This window comes from Cyclopterus lumpus, chromosome 16 (assembly GCF_009769545.1).
Source record: "Cyclopterus lumpus isolate fCycLum1 chromosome 16, fCycLum1.pri, whole genome shotgun sequence".
NCBI classification, from domain to species: Eukaryota; Metazoa; Chordata; class Actinopteri; order Perciformes; family Cyclopteridae; genus Cyclopterus; species Cyclopterus lumpus.
In genome coordinates this window covers 10,158,567-10,176,237 of record NC_046981.1, presented here as the reverse complement: position 1 = coordinate 10,176,237, position 17,671 = coordinate 10,158,567, and the positions used below count along the sequence as shown (strand labels likewise).

The 17,671-nt window shown below is 41.7% G+C and overlaps 1 protein-coding gene across 2 annotated transcripts; it reads left to right on the top strand.

The window, feature by feature from the left end:
* Positions 1–1,674: 1,674 nt before the first annotated feature.
* ptpn3 (protein tyrosine phosphatase non-receptor type 3) lies at positions 1,675–17,272 on the top strand. Of its 2 annotated transcripts, XM_034553541.1 has the most exons (27): positions 1,763–1,818; positions 2,509–2,572; positions 3,086–3,227; positions 4,251–4,385; positions 4,544–4,586; positions 4,751–4,832; positions 4,994–5,038; positions 5,131–5,183; positions 5,368–5,485; positions 7,156–7,243; positions 7,335–7,423; positions 7,506–7,569; positions 8,634–8,836; positions 8,920–9,045; positions 9,196–9,357; positions 9,760–9,844; positions 9,936–10,013; positions 10,115–10,171; positions 10,784–10,940; positions 11,241–11,413; positions 11,675–11,765; positions 11,961–12,022; positions 12,129–12,275; positions 12,952–13,080; positions 14,278–14,423; positions 14,517–14,652; positions 16,605–17,272. In XM_034553541.1, exons 3-27 carry the CDS (start codon positions 3,159–3,161, stop codon positions 16,677–16,679), a joined length of 2,613 nt encoding a protein of 870 aa, XP_034409432.1. In that variant the 5' UTR covers positions 1,763–1,818; positions 2,509–2,572; positions 3,086–3,158; the 3' UTR covers positions 16,680–17,272. The 2 variants fall into 2 exon arrangements, with proteins under 2 accessions (XP_034409431.1, XP_034409432.1); XM_034553540.1 differs by lacking the exon at positions 2,509–2,572 and having other exon boundaries at positions 1,675–1,818.
* Positions 17,273–17,671: the final 399 nt, after the last annotated feature.

Genomic DNA, 17,671 nt, shown 5'->3' with positions numbered 1-17,671 from the left:
AGTACTTACCTTTGAGAGCAACAACAGAATAACAGTTAATAATTGATTTAATCTGCAATATTTTTTGATAATGTCTCAAGTTCCAGCATCTCAATTGTGAGGGTTTACAACTCTTTGGGATTTGCACTGTTTCACTGGACAATTAGAGTAATTTGACATCATCACCTTGATCTGTGAGAACATGTGCTGGGCATTTTTCTCTTCATAGACAAAATTATGTAAATAATAGTTAGTTGCATCTCTCTGATCTGACTTTGATTAATACCATAAATGCAGGTAAACATTGTATGATAAAGTAATCATTATTAAAATAATTATAAATACAAATAACAGCAATAATCATTAAAGGACATTTAGTACTGTGTATATGTGGGATACTTGTACTTCTCTTTCAAATTTTCTTTCACTCTCACTTTATATTTCTACACTATTCAGAGGCAAATATTGTGTTTATTATTATTAAAAAACTTTAAATATAATTATTTACAAGTTAATATTTTACTATATACATATCAAAATATATATTTGTTATTATAGATTAATAAACAGAACAGTATAGCTACTGCTGAACAAATATAGAAAAAAAATAGAAAAATAATTGTCAACTGTTAAGATAATTGTTTAAGAGATTACCTGTGCAAAAATGAGAAACATTTCATGATTTCGGTTTCTCATATTTGTCACGGAGCGGGAACTGTGGAGGAGGCCTCGGACACAGAGAGGAGGTTTAACTAACAGTTTATGTATTCGTTAACAAAAAATCACAGGGAAAAAATCCTGGAAAAGAATAACTCCTCCGAAGAGGGATGAACGGGAACAAAACAATAATCTAAATCTAAGTTCGGCCTAGAAAATACAGAAACCTGGACTTGACTATGACATGGCGTGTGTGCAGGACGAAGGATCAGACACACAGGCACAGGACAAGGGGAGACACAGACTATAAGTACACATGAGGGAAGTGGGGAAACAGGTGGACACAATCAGGAATCATGGAAGACAATCAGACTGGTGACACATGAGGAAGGGCAAGGAACCTGAAACGAGAGGAGAGTTCATTTCCAAAATAAAACAGGAAGTCACAAAACAAACATGGAGACAGGACAAAAAACCAACTTGACATACAGGTGTGACAATATTTGAGAGTTTGTTCTTTTCCCTTAAGCCTATTGTAATAACTTGAATTTATTCTTAATGGTTTTGAGTTTTGGACTGTTGGTTGGACCAAACAAGCATTGTGAAGGTTTCAATTTAAGACCTGGGAAATTGTTACTTCCATTTTGCTGGGTCTTTTGACTTTTTACAAACAAAACAATCTATCCATAACTGGAGAAAATAACTAGGAGATGAATCCATTAAGATTATATGCATCAGTTTTATAGGTGATTATTATACGAAAAATGTGGTCCACCTCAACCAACTAAAACAATAACATGTTGCGTTTACATTAATGCATGCGTTTTAATAATCTAATTATATATATATAATAGCATAGTAACTCTCAGGGGCAATTTCTCTGGATCATTGTACACATTTCAAGTACATTTTCCTAACACTTATATTCTTTAAGATGCATTGTCAGTGCACGACCTTTACTTGCCATGTTTTGGTTTTTTGTATCGCCCTGCATATATTTCCTGTGCTTTGCGCGCGCGCCCCCTACATCGGTTGCGCGCGCGGTGAAGGGGCGGGTGCCGCGCGCAGTCCGCGCAGCCAGGGATGAGAAACTTGTCCCGGATATTTACCTAACTATACCTGGCTCTTCCGACGCGCCCCGTCCCGAGGAATATGACCCGTCTCTGAAGCGGGACGACTGAGGTACACAAATCTTTTTTTGTTTGTTGGTTTTTTAAAACATTCTCTTCCCAAAAAGCAGACACTTGGTCAAGTTGTTGTTACGAGTAGTCGCTGTGGTTGGAGGAAAAGTTTGCCAGTGAAGTGTTCCTCCTTTTGGGTGGAGGTTAGCTGTAGAAAACCTCAGGTTGTCAACCGGTTCCTTGTTGGCGCAGTGGGTCAAAGTACAGCGAGGTCGCAGCAGAGTCCATTATCGACAGACTGACAGTCGGACAATATAAATATGTGCCTATTACACGGATTTCTGGTTCATTGGTATGTGGACACACTTTGGTGAAGCGCAGAGGCCATCAATGCTAGGTGTATTTATGTCCTACAGTGTACACGTTCAACTTGTAGAGATGCGTTGATGGCAGACAATGTGTGTAAAAGCATCATCACGTCAGATAACCCGTTTATTTCTTAATCTGTATGTTACAACCCGGATGATATCAGACATAGATGTCAGATGCGAAACACCCAGTGAGGTCATACGTCTCCACATCACGATGATGTTTTTAAATGTAGCATTCACTTGTAAATTCATTAGAGCCCTGCCCGTGAGAGATGTTATTATGGAAAACAAGTCAGCGAACTGGGAACATCTCGCTTTTAATATATGCAGAGTGTGTCACTGTGTTCAAACATTAACTCAAACACTGTGTGCCTTTTCAGAATCAGTGTGACAGGTTGGTCTGGTCCCATTAATCATTCACTTGCAAACCAAGACCGGACACATGTACGTGCACAAACTTGCATGCACATATAAGCATACACACGCACACACACACGCACACACACTTTTAGGTATTGTCAAAGACGGGGTAACTTATTAGCTTTGAGCATGTAGTAGTAGTGCATGTAAGTGTGGGTCCTGCTGCGTCCATTTGTCCCAAAGGCTGGTCTGAGATCAGTCTTAGTGTGGTGTTGATGGGCGTGTTCAACTGAGAAAATGTTTAACATTCTTATCATTCAGCTGTGTAAGGCGGAGACACAGCAGGGAGAGCAGCAGGGAGAGGGAAAGAGACATGTTCAGACCCAGGCTAAAATAATAAGTAATTACATACACACACACACACACAGTCACTCCTTCGCATTCACACTGCATTACTCACTGCAGCCGGTGCTCCATACAGCACATACAGTATATTACTCATCACACAATGCCATTCTGAGGGGGGTGCATTTGAAGACAACAGCCTGGAAACATCTCACACTGTTTTTGTGGTTGTGTATGCGTGTGTGTTTCCAGGTCCCCATTCAGTGACGAGCTGAGGGCAGGGTTTTTGTCTTGAGAGGGAGGCAGAGTTACCGTGGTAACAGACATGCCAAAACCGGACTTGCTTTGCCTAGTTCAGCTACTGGATGGCACTATCGAGACCTTCAGAGTCAGCGTGCGTAACACACACACACACACACGCGCACACACACACACACACACACACACACACACACACACACACACACACACACACACACACACACACACACACACACACTGTTTCCTGTCTGTCATTGAAGAGATCATATGCTATTCCAATATGTCTCTGTGCTCTCCTAATAATCATAATGTCAGTGAGTGATACAGTGACCGACTCTTTCATATTACCATTGATGCACCTCTCTTGTTTAACTCTGTGACCTTGATTTTAAGTCCCGCTCACCAACTGCAACTTCATGAGCTCGTCACACTTAAAATAAGCCTTTAACATTGTCAGCGTCCATGTCGTACGCTACCTGACCGCAGTTTACCCAGACACATTGACAAGCATAAACACAAACACATGCAGGCAATCACAAATACTGCTTTCTAGGACAGCAGCTGTGCAGCATCTTTATGTGTGCAGAGAGCGTTGCGGTTGTTTGCAATATTAAAGTCTTCGTCACGATTCCTGTGTCTCTTGCGTTAAGAGAAGACTTAGTGTTTTATTTTTTTACAGCTTTTCACTGAAAAAGAACACATTTCTGGGGGATGTATGGCCCATTTAAACAGATCGTCAACCCGGATTGTGTGTCCACACGCACATCAAAAATGGTTGTGTTTCCTGCTGCAAGAACTCACTGTTTGCCACGGTTTACAATAAATACAGTCCTCTTGTTATGTGAATGTGCTTCATATAACAAAAAGTGTGGAGAAAAAATTCAGATGAGGTGCATGTTTTTCCTCCAGAGTGATTAATAGTTAAACCACAAAGTGTTTTTCACCTGGATATATGCATTATTAATTGTTTTTGTCTAATATTCAACCAATTTTAATATTTAAAATAAACAAATCAAAGTATCCTATCTATATATGAGGGCCAACTGCAACATAAACACAGTGTTTTGTACAGTGTTTATGTACATATGAGCAACGGGTAAATGTCAGTCAAAGCTTTGGCTGATATTAATGTTTGTTTGTTGTTTCCATCTTTTAGAAGCAGGATGAAGGTGTGGTTTTGTTGGACCAAGTATGCGACCACCTGGGCCTGCAGGAGAGGCAGCTCTTCAGTCTGCAGATCAGAGAATCCAGCTCAGCCATCGCCTCAGTCGCAGCCAACACACACTCTCCTGTGAGCTCACTGTTTATCTGCTGAACATTTGGGCTGGGAATGTAACATATTTTACTCGCTGATTGCTGTTTAGACGATGATAACCACAGGGTATGCTTCCATAAATGATTTTCTTTTTGCCCGTTAGCCATTATGCTTAATTAATTTCTTTCTCTCAGAGATGGTTGGAGCCTGAAAAACCCTTGAAGAAGCAGATAAAAGGTATCTGTCCTTTTCTCGCTCCAGTGTTTTTTTATGGTTATTTTTCCAGACAAGTATATTTTTGTTTTGAAATATATATTACAATACATTTATAGATAGGGGGTGTAGAAGAGCAGAGTATTAAGGTGGCCCTGCAACTATAGATATATACTGTTTCTTTACAGGTCTTGCGTCTCCCTTTTATATGAACTTCAGAGTACGATTCTTCATGTCTGATCCTAACGCTCTGCAGCATGAACAGACAAGGTGTGTATATGTGCCTCTCAGTTATGTGTGTTTTTGTAACATATATCAAAAAATATTGATCTGGAGAAGTTGTTTGACTCACAAAGGTCCTTTTTCGGTTGGGAATATGAATAGAAATGAAGGCGTGGGTTTGTAAAGTTCCTCTTGTCTCGTACCTGCAGGCACCTGTACTTCCTCCAGATCAGGAGTGACATTAGAGAAGGACGGTTAGTAACACACAAACTCAGCTGCTCCTCCCCCCCTGTGCACAGTATGTGTTTAGCCAATACAATGTGTAATCATGGGAGTGTGATTGCAGGTTGCAGTGCCCGCTGAGTGCAGCTGTAGTGTTGGCCTCTTACGCCGTGCAGTGTAAGTCCTATCTCTTCCTTGAGAAGCAAATGATTAATGGCTTTATAATAACTGAGTGAGTAATTAGTCCTGTTGAGGATGCTGTCAATGAGCAGCAGCTCTCTTACAGTACCCCAGATGTCACTGGTGAATGTCTGCATCTGGTGATTAGTCAATGCTCAGTGTCTCTTTCCATCGCCTGCAGCGGAGATGGGAGATCACTGTCCAGCTCGACTCCCCAGTTATCTCTCCAAATGCTACTTCATTCCTGAGCAGGATGAAGACTTCCTGTCTAGAGTGGAGGATCTTCATCCACAGCACAAGTAATACAGGCAGTTTCATTATATATATTTATTTGCACCGACAAAAAACAAGTTTGTTGTGCAGTTGGTTCCTGGTGATGTAATGTGACTCTGTGTTTGTGACTGTGTATGGGACCCTGTGTATGTGACTTTGTGTTTGTGAGCCTGTGTATGTGACTCTGTGTTTGTGACTATGTGTGTGTGACTGTGTTTGTGACTCTGTGTATGTGACTGTGTTTGTGACTCTGTGTATGTGACTGTGTTTGTGACTATGTGTGTGTATGTGTTTGTGACTCTGTGTATGTGACTGTGTTTGTGACTCTGTGTATGTGACTGTGTTTGTGACTCTGTGTATGTGACTATGTGATTGTGACTCTGTGTATGTGACTCTGTGTATGTGTTTGTGACTATGTGTGTGTGACTGTGTTTGTGACTCTGTGTATGTGACTGTGTTTGTGACTCTGTGTATGTGACTGTGTTTGTGACTATGTGTGTGTATGTGTTTGTGACTCTGTGTATGTGACTGTGTTTGTGACTCTGTGTATGTGACTGTGTTTGTGACTATGTATGTGACTGTGTTTGTGACTCTGTGTATGTGACTGTGTTTGTGACTCTGTGTATGTGACTGTGTTTGTGACTCTGTGTATGTGACTGTGTTTGTGACTATGTATGTGACTGTGTTTGTGACTCTGTGTATGTGACTGTGTTTGTGACTCTGTGTATGTGACTGTGTGATTGTGACTCTGTGTATGTGACTCTGTGTATGTGTTTGTGACTATGTGTGTGTGACTGTGTTTGTGACTCTGTGTATGTGACTGTGTTTGTGACTCTGTGTATGTGACTGTGTTTGTGACTATGTATGTGACTGTGTTTGTGACTCTGTGTATGTGACTGTGTTTGTGACTCTGTGTATGTGACTGTGTTTGTGACTATGTATGTGACTGTGTTTGTGACTCTGTGTATGTGACTGTGTTTGTGACTCTGTGTATGTGACTATGTGATTGTGACTCTGTGTATGTGACTCTGTGTATGTGTTTGTGACTATGTATGTGACTCTGTGTTTGTGACTCTGTGTTTATGACTCTGTATGTGACTGTTTGTGACTCTGTGTTTGTGACTCTGTGTTTGTGACTCTGTGTTTGTGACTCTGTGTATGTGACTCTGTGTTTGTGACTCTGTGTATGTGTTTGTGACTATGTATGTTACTCTGTATATGTGACTCTGTATGTGACTCTGTGTTTGTCACTGTGTATTTGACTGTTTGTGACTCTGTGTTTGTGACTCTGTGTTTATGACTCTGTATGTGACTGTTTGTGACTCTGTGTTTGTGACTCTGTGTTTATGACTCTGTATGTGACTGTTTGTGACTCTGTGTTTGTGACTCTGTGTATCTGACTGTGACTCTGGATTTGTGACTCTGTGTTTGTGACTCTGTGTTTGTGACTCTGTGTATGTGACTCTGTGTTTGTGACTCTGTGTATGTGTTTGTGACTATGTATGTTACTCTGTATATGTGACTCTGTATGTGACTCTGTGTTTGTCACTGTGTATTTGACTGTTTGTGACTCTGTGTTTGTGACTCTGTGTATGTGACTCTGTGTTGGTGACTCTGTATGTGTTTGTGACTGTGTATATGACTCTATGTATGTGACTCTGTGTTTGTGACTCTGTGTATGTGTGTGTGTTCCCAGGGGGCTGAAGCAGAGCGAGGCCGAGCTGTGTTTCCTCAACACAGCTCGGACGCTGGAGCTGTATGGGGTGGAGCTGCATGCTGCCATGGTAGAGAGACTCCCTCGCATAAACCTTCATGTAATTCCTCTTTATTCCCCTCATGTATAACTTTCTTTGTCATTCCCTCATCGTCTCCCAGGACACCAATGACGCCCCTCTGAAGGTGGGTTTGGCCTCCAGTGGTGTTGCAATATTCTGCAATATGATTTGCTCCAGTTTCTTCCCCTGGTGAGTGATGACAACGTTAATTACATTTCTTTGTTCTTGTATTTCTTTTTTTCCTTCAACCAATTGCATTCTTCACATGTAGGGGAAACATCATCAAGATTTCATTCAAGAGGAAACGCTTTCTTATACATCTGAAACGGAAACATGTGAGTCACTCTATCATTGATTTATTCTTTATAGCTTGGAACACATTGCTGATTTTTATTGCTCTACACACCTGGCTGACGACTCCATTGAACGTTTGGAGTCAACACCATTTTTTATTAGCTTGTATAGTCAGCTGAAATTATAGCAACATTTAGGACATAAGAATGTATACACTTTCCTTTTCAACAACATTTCACATGGTCTACATAGAGTATAGCATTGGTTGAATGTTTCAGATCCACATGTTATGTGTCTAACTGTTGGAGTTTGATTAATCATAATAGCACCATTAATTAAATCTAAATGTTTAAAACTCACATATATGACATTGGCGTACTGAGAACTAGTGGTTAAATGGTTTAACATATAGCCTGTTTTATTGAGTAAGGATCAAAGTGTCTTGTAAAAAAACTACTAAGAGTCGTAGCAGGTGTGTAGAAAGGCTGTGATGGCCATGACGGGGCAAGGCTGCTTGGGCTGTGATAGAAGGAGTGAGCTGCGCCGGGCGCAACAGGAGAAGTCTTTCAACTCCCACTAGAAAGATGTTACTCGGGGGAAAGAGCTGACTATGACAAACTGGTACACGCATACAACCATACGGACATCAGGGAAAAGTGACACACTCTGTGATATACTGGGTTGAATTAAAAAAATATTGGAAGTATCCGAGAAAAAGGAGAAAGAGCTTAAAAGATCAAAGGCGATGTCCGCCACACTATATAACACCGTGTAAAGATGAATCAGTTCCTCTCCAGAGAGCACCTCGGGTATAATTATTTGCTTGAAGAGTAAACTCTATTGCATTGAACTCTGTCTGATGCCAGTGCTTTCTTCAAATATCATCAGGACACCAATAGGGGTTAAGTATAGAATACAAATAGCGTTGGAGCAGGAGTTTAGACTTCATCAACTGGCCCAGTCTGAACTTCTTTTATCCGACATGACAAGTAATAAATCATTCATACAAAATGTGGGAAGAAGAGAAGAGATGTGACCTTGAATATTTATAGTTGCAAAGAACTCCAACAGTATAAAGCATTATAAAACAATCTCTATTTTGCAGGGGGAGACCCAGGATTGTGAGGTGTCTATGGTTCTGCCATGTCCCAAGACCTGTAAGAACCTGTGGAGGTCCAGTGTGGATCATCACTCCTTCTTCTGCTCCAACCGGTCAGTCAGGAGCCCCAATCACAACAACAGTACAGTTCAGTCCTACAGAAAGTTGATAACACAACACCTGGGACTTGGCCACAGTAAAACTGAGAGGTGAGTATTGCCTGTACATATATATTTGCATTCATATTATTTTCATGAACACTGAAACATTTAATTCCCCTTCCTATTCGCAGTGGTCCAGTGTGCCAGCGTGTTGTGGGGGGGATGGTGTGGAACCCAGTCCTGATGAGGTCGATTTCATCGGAGTACCTCGAAACCAAGAGCCTGCCCTCTAGATCGCCCCCAAACACCCCCAACTGGTACGACCTGCAGGATCAACCACAACGTTATGTTCTCAGCTGCAGTCAAAACATCCATGCAGTCCCTCTTTTCCTTTTTTTGAACTCCGATTGTATCATTGGATAAAATCGTACACGTATCTGGGTTTTTCTGATTTATCTCTTCGACAGGCGAAGTCCTCGAGTTCGCCATGGCATCCGTAAACCTCGCCCGTCCTCAGTTGAACTGACCAATGACATGAATGACATGTCGGAGGGGGAGGACGTCTTCTACACATACAGGGCGTCTGTGAGCAGCAGCAAGGACAGTGAGGGAGACACTTCTCCGCATCAGTAAGTATGAGTTAGAGAAATGTGTCTACTTCTGAGACACTCTTAAACTCTCTTTCAATTCATTGGGATACGATGATATAATAGGACTGAAAGTTTAATCATTTTCACACCGATATTGTAATCGGATTTAGTGCAATTTATGTATCGTAAGATGCAATTGTAATTCCAGCATTAGTGACAGCTGTTGATATCAAATTTAGCTAGTTAACGTTGTTACATTTGTGATAACCGGTATGCAATTTATCATGTAGAACACCAAATAGTCAAGTAAGTCAAGCAGGCCAAACATGTGTATACAAATATTATGACATGAGATTAGTCAGAATTGTATCACATCTGAAAGTCATCTGTTAACCTGCAAATTAGGTTGAAAAAACTATATTTCCTCTCTTTCTCTTACAGCCAGGTGACGGACGAGGCTTTGTTACGAATTGACGACAGTATAGGGGAGGAGGATGGTGACCACAGCTCACACCACTACGATAAGGTCCGTTATGTCACCATCAACTCTAAAAAAAAGTGTTTTACTGTATATCCATCACTGTCTTCATTGATTCTGAATACTTGTGTGTATGCAGGGAGTTCTCGGCGATGGGGACTTAATGCTCATATGTATTACCCCCGATCATGACGGCAAGTTTGGCTTCAATGTTAAAGTGGGTCTCTCTCTTACACATGTTTTATGTTATTTACACACATTACGTTTCTGTTGTCACTCCTCCGCTTTTGCTCCATTTAATTTCCCAACTCCTCCTAGGGTGGAGTGGACCAGAAGATGCCTCTGGCCATATCCCACGTTAAACCCGACTCTCCGGTAAGAACCAACTCGGGTGTGTTTGTGTTTTGAAAGCGTGACTTCTCCAGGTGGTAATAAAATAACGTTGTGATGAAATGTAAACACAATATGGATTGATGAATAGATATGAAAAAGAGATATGAAAAAGAGCTGTAACAATAAGTCGGACAAAATGTCACTTTTGGCTTTACGATATTGTAAACATTTTCCACTATATTTGACGATAAGTCGATTAATTGGTACTACAAATGGGAAAAAAAACGTTTCTATAGCCTGAACGACACTGGACTTTTAAGGCCTATACAGATATAAATATTTGGTAGTTTAAAGATACTATAACGATATATCGGCCGATGATATATCTTGATTCGCAAGTACTAGATTTTATTTTTGATAAATCCTGAGCAGGCATTTTTTGACAGTGCTCTCCGGTGGACAAGCTATGTAATGGGCACACTGTTTCTAAAGTACATGTTGTCGTTTCTGGACTGCAATTTCTTGTTCTTTATCTGCCAACCTAGACACTGATGTATAATAAACTCATATCAGCCGATATATATTGGTTTAGCTCTAAGCCCGAGACTGAAAGACAGATTTAGAGTGGAGTTGTCAGCTGTGTGTTGTTTGTAGGCAGGTCGATGTGAGCCCAAACTCCTGGAGGGAGACCTGTTGGTGCTCATCAACGGCCGAGACATTTCTGAACACACACATGATCAGGTTGTCATGTTCATACGAGCCAGCAGAGAGTCGCACTCCAGAGAGCTGGCCTTGCTCATCAGACGTAAAGGTGTGTGTGTGTGTGTGTGTGTGTGTGTGTGTGTGTGTGTGTGTGTGTGTGTGTGTGTGTGTGTGTGTGTGTGTGTGTGTGTGTGTGTGTGTGTGTGTGTGTGTGTGTGTGTGTGTGTGTGTGTGTGTGTGTGTGTGTGTGTGTGTGTGTGTGTGTGTGTGTGTGTGTGTGTGTGTGTGTGTGTGTGTGTGTGTTTGCGTAACAGAGAGACAAAACTGCTGAAACAGCATGTGATATCACAGTGCACACTCTTATTTCTATGAATATTTATCACAGCCTTGAACCGTCCTTGCATTCCAGGTCCTGGCCGGGTGGCACCCCTGCTGCAGTTACATCCCGCCCTCACGCTCACCAGCCAATCACAGGGAGACAAGCTGTCAACTGGCCAGTCGGAGCGGGTCACGACAGTGGAGGAATCGATGAGACAGCTGGAGAGAGGAATACAGTCCGGCACACTCTGTTTCCATTTTGAGGTATTTCAAAGGAGGGGGGAGCTAAAAGTGAACTGGTGTTTAATAGGGTACTTATAAGCCAAACCACACCAAATACATCTTTTCTTTGAAGCACGCTTTCATCTGTCCCACAAACACAGTTATTTTGGATCAAAATGAGCCTGTTTTAGGGCCCTAATATAATAACAAATGCAGTCACCGGCCTGGAATTTGTTTTTGTTTATGTATATTTCTGTGTGTGTTTACGTGCAAAGCGTGTGTTTGTATCCTTGTAATTCCTAGAATTTATACAGGAGGAAGCCTGGTCTGTCACTAAACTGTGCTCGGCTCCCCGAGAACATGGAGAAGAATCGATATAAGGATGTTTTACCTTGTAAGTGCTGCTTATTCTGATTACCTGTGTGTCTGTGCAATGCTATTCGCCCTCCCGCTGCTCTTAGTTATCTTTCTAACCTTGATCTAAAAGCTCACAGCTGTAGCACCTCATGGAGTTTAAATTGGTTGAGCCTGTGGTGCTTCTCAGGCTCTATTATGACCCTCACACACTGCTGCTCTGCTCTCCTTTCAGATGATGCCACCAGAGTGGTGCTCCAGGGCTCAGAGGACTACATCAACGGCAGCCACATCACGGTGCGCATCACCTATATGAAGTGTCTCTTCCCTGTCTGACATTTAATGTAATCGTCTGTGGTGTGTGTGTGTGTGTGTGTGTGTGTTGTATTTGTCTGTCTCGCAGGTGGTGCCCCCAGTGTCTGGTGTGTGTTTACGTTATGTTGCGGCTCAGGGCCCATTGCCACAGACCTGCACTCACTTTTGGCAGACTGTGTGGGAGCAACAGATACACACCATCATCATGCTAACAACTCTGACAGAGAGGGGACGGGTATACACGCGTTCATACTTTTACACCTTAAGCAGCCACATTAACAATGGAATGTGAAAGAGTAAACAGAAGGTGAAACACGTGATATTACACAGCTCAATATCAGTGATTACTGCAGCACTACTATTACATTATTACATGATGTTTAATTTGATATGGGATTACTGTAATTACAAGGTTCAGCGGTGATGTTTGCTCACAAAAAGGATAAATTGGCACATTTGTAAGTAATTACAGGGTTTCATAGTGTAGAGAGCAGCTAAATGTAAAACATGAGCAGAATGGCAAGAAGCGAAATGATTTGAGGGTGAGGACACATTCACACAGAGAAAGAGGCAGCGAGATATCAAGGTCTTGTTGAATGAAGATGTCTCTGTCTCAGCTGTTGCTTGGTAACCAAATGCTTTCATTAATTGATAATTTCCTGATGTTTGTCTAGTGTCGTGAGTTTCGCTCCACTTGACGATCACACGTCACAAACATACACACACACACACACACTGGCAATCAGTTCACATGCTGCACCTGATGAATCAGACTGCTGGGTTGAACATACGATGCTGTTGAATATGCATTTCTTGAGAACAGAGCACAGCTGATGCAGTCGTACACTGTATCCTGACTGATGACTCATGTCACATGTAATATAATTTGTCGGTGATGTCATTACTTTCAGACCAAGTGCCACCAGTACTGGCCGCATCCGCCAGAAGTGAAGGATTACGGACACATGCGGGTGAAGTGTCACTCTGAGGAGTGTAACCTGGCGTATGTGACACGGCAATTCACTCTGACACACACCCAGGTACAGTAGCAAGTGATTAGTTGATCGACAGAGAATTGATTGGCAACTATTTTGATGATCAAAAAATCATTTACGTTATTTTTATAGTACAAAATCACTTTAATGTGGAAATGTGCTGCCTTTCCTTGTTTTAACGCCATAGTAGATTCAAAATGTCGGGGTTTTGGACATTTGGTCAGACAAAACAAGACCAGCTTGAGCTCTTACGTAAGTGACTATGATGGGCTTTTACTTTCTTTTTCTTTTTTATGAACAGTTTGTAGCATTTTGAAGAATCTATTGGCAGAAATGGAATATAATATTAATAATTGTGTTTCAAGAAGTTTCAGCCAGATCCCACAGTCTGCAAAAATACAATTATAAAAAATAATTAGTTGCAACTCTGGTTGCCCTGAAGTTCACACCTGCTCCCAAATCCACTTGAAACCTGAGCAAAGCATGATCATGGTCACACAACCCAGAGCTTTTCTATTTGTATGTTTGCACTGACATGTGCCGTATTTGTCCCATATGTCACATAACAGAGTTCACCACGGGCAGCAATCTATCCACAGCTAAACATACAGTCGCCTCCGTATGGGCGGCATGGTCTGTATGTGTGTTTGGGTGGGCCTGTGCGTGTGGGTGTGTATTAACTGTCTGTAGGTGGGCAAGTCTTTCTGAGAGGTTAATCAAAAGAAGTTTAAAACACTTAATATGGTAGATAATCTGATTAAATTAACTGTTTTCCACATTGACTTCTGCGGAAAATTGGTAAATAAACAGATAATGCTCAAGGAGGCATGAAATATGAAGTCACACACATGCTCAAACAGATACTGCTGTGTGAGCCCATCTGTTCCTCTGGCGGAGCGAGTTAATCCCTGCATGGAGTCACAGGCCACATGACTATTATAAACTCTAAACTCAGCCATTCTCCTCGCCACCTGTTTTCATCTTTCTGTGTCCCACACCACTTCCTAATCTCAGTGTCGCCTCCTGGTCATGTGCAGGTTTGTTCTCCTGATCGGCTCTGTGTTTCCACTCCGTTTTCTCATATGCTGAATATTGTGTATTAATACAGTGTTTAATCCTGTAAAGCTGCAGAGTTAGTCTCATGTGGGTGATATATTTCCCAAAGGTTACATGTCTCTGATTATCCTCCTTTCTTTTTCGTGTGTGTGTACGTGTGTGTGTGTGTGGGTGTGTGGGTGTCAGCGGGGTGAGGAACGTGCAGTCACACACCTGCAATATGTTGCGTGGCCCGACCACGGCGTACCCGATGATCCTTCAGACTTCCTGCTGTTCATCAGCTCGGTCAGGGAGAGGAGGAGAGGTGAAGAGCCACTTATGGTACACTGCAGGTAACACACTCACACAGACACACACACACATACACACACATACTGTACCTGCCTCTACTCTACACTTAATTCTTTCTTTGTTTTCAATTTTAGCGCTGGGATTGGACGGACAGGTGTTCTGATCACCATGGAAACGGCTCTGACTTTGTTGGATGAGGATAAGCCGGTGTTCCCACTGGACATTGTCAAAACATTGCGAGATCAGCGAGCCATGATGATTCAGACCACGGTACGGAGAAGCAGGACAAGGATTTCTGCCACAGTGATTGTTCTCTCCTTTATTCAATTATTTATCTTGGTTACCTGTCGCTTGAGAGAAGCTTTTGATTATCATGAGGCCAAGCAGGTTTGTCTTCTACATGTGGTCGAAGATTTGTTAAACTTGCAATTTGTTTTAGTTTGTTTTATAGGAATATCTGGCTTGACATAAGGTGGGATATAACCACAGAGAACAGTATTGTCGGTTGAGAAGAGCTCTTTAAAATGCTCAGTTGACAGAAGAGTGCAAGTAAAAGATCATGTTGAAGCTTGTACAGCAAGTTGCAGTTTAAGAGGACCCTTTACAAGTTAGCCCAACAGCTTAGCCACACGCTTTATATTGGCTCAATAAAGGCTGTTCACAAGCATGTATTCATTTAAAAAAGTAACAGTTGGGCTTTCATATTAAATTAGACACGCTGCAATTAGTTTGAAATGTCAGACATTTTGTTTAATGGGGTTGCATCTTATGGAAAATTGAAAGATCTGTTGAATGTTAACAGTTTCTATAAAAGTAAAGGGAGAGGAAACTTCACTTCACTGTGCCCAGAATTAGTGCAGTGAAGTAGGCAATGTTTTTGACAACTGCGGGGTCCTGTCATCTTTAACCTTCATTAATTCACAGAAACGTAGCTGTAACAGTTTTATACTGATGGCAGAGGAGCGGACAGGCTGAGGTCGGAAGCCTTGTTCTGTGGCACCTCAGCGGTATTTGACGAGGGAGAGGAAAGTGTTACTCATTGCTCTGATGGGAGGTAGTGCTGGAAATATGGCAACCCTCCAGTCGCGTGCCTGCTTCAAGGCCACTGCTGCCAGCACTATAACCCTTATTTTGAAAGGCAATCCAGTCCCTGAGGCTTCTTCTCTCTGATGTATTTGTACTAATGGAACATTTCCCCAGGTTTCCCCTCATATGTTTTGTGATGAAAACACTCAGTCAGAGGACAAACCTACAAGTTAAGACATATGTTTAAAGATAAGGATGGCATCATACTACAATGTGTTAGTCTCTCTTCCTTACACTCTGCCATAAGGCTGTTGGTTCCTGCAGAAAATGTAAAACACTGAAAATTGGTCACAAATACACAGTTGACAAGTCTATCTCACCACTCAGTAGCTGTTCTGGAGCTTTCAATCGTATCAAAGTCTTCCTGAACAGATGGAGATTAGTTCCAGCAGCATGCTTGTCTGGATGGAAGTGTCGGTCGGTCAACCACTTTGGTTCAGACTGAAATATTTCAACAACTGATTTCCCATGAAATTGCTTACAGACAGTCACAATTTCAAGGTAACTAGTCCCGCTGACCTTTGTAATTCTCTGACTTTTCCTCTAGTGCCACCATTAAGTTCACATTTTGAGTGAGATGTTGGAACAACTGTTAGATGGATTACTGTGACATTTGGCCGAGGCATTTATGTCTTCCTCGAGACGAATGGACTTTTATAGCGCCATCATTAGGTCAAATATTTAGTTTTTCTATACTTTGGTTTAGAGTAGCCTATCTGCAAAATGAAAGACATTCGCATCAGCCTCAGCTGTGCTCTGTGTTTAGTGCTAATTAGTAATGCTAACATGCTAAACTAAGATATTGATAATTGTGAACATTATACATGCTAAATACCAGCATGTTAGCATATAGCTAACAGAGCAGCTTGCACACTCTGTTGATAAAAACAAAATAGCCAAACACAGCTCGGTGCTGCAGTCTTTAGAAAATGCTTCTCAAACTGCAGTAAAAAGTACAGTACAGAAAAACAAGCGTTTACCAGGATCTCGGTTTCATAGACAATACTTGTTAGTAGGATCAGTTCATTGTTGATCTTGTTCTTTTTATGTAATTTAACAAGAAAAATGTAAAATTTAAATCAGTACTACTCTTGTTGTATAACAGCTAGTAACACTTTGTTTGTTGTGTGTTTCAGTGTCAGTTCCAGTTTGTGTGTAAGGCCACTCTGCGAGTCTACAAAGGGGAACAAGAGGGATCTACAGCGCCGTAGCCCAAATCAGCAACAGGACCAGAACAGACTCACTTAGCCTCATCTCATTGCAGGCCACTGCCACAGAGGGACTATAACAGATTAACCTCTGCCGCTGCCTGTGGGACTGGTGCACAGACTGGATAATGAGAGTATAACCAGCTTCCGAGCACAGCAGTCTGTGATCTGTGTAGCCTAGATTCAATGTGAGAGTATGAATCTTACGCCTAGTTGGCCTTAGTGTTTGCTGATTGTTCATTAAGCATGTAGAGGCTGTGGTCTCCATAGTGACTGGTGTAAAACTGATGCGAGGTGCTAATTTCTGTCCAAGAGGCCTCGCGGGAATATGGCCTCTACTTATTTAGCTATGTGTGCCTTAGACAGACGCCTCCCAGACGATAGATCAAACAGGGCGGCAATGGCAGACCAGGATCAATATAATGTGTAGTTTATCTGTGTGTCCAAAGACGAAGAGCGAGGCCGACTTTAGACCACGACAGCAGATACCGTAAGGTCACGATGGTGCAGCACCGCACGCCAGAAGAGCACCGAACCCAACTGTTCAACACTCTTAAATTATTAAGACACAAAATAAACACACTGATTTATTCTCATGTGTCAGATCTGTCTTTTCCTCTGATAGTGAATGTTATGATTTAGATCATTAAATGAGGATCATTTTATGTTTAGGCTCTTAAGGCTCTGCGGAGTGGAATGAAGCTGCTCACTGAAGTGAAGAGCAGTCTGCTCATTTAACCTTCCGCTGACTTCCTCTAAAGCTGGCGTCAGGTCATTGAAACTATCTCAGCATCACAAATCAGCCCAAAGTGTGTTTGGCTAGTAAAACATTTTTTTTTTAAAGAATGGAACCACAACCAAATGGAATATGTGAGGATTTCAGTATCTCTGCAGGTTTACAATGTTGTATAATTCAGTGTTATTATATTTGTGCTTCTGTCGTACTTTTTACACAAAGTATAGTGCAGGCATGAAGAGTTGGTATGTAATTTACA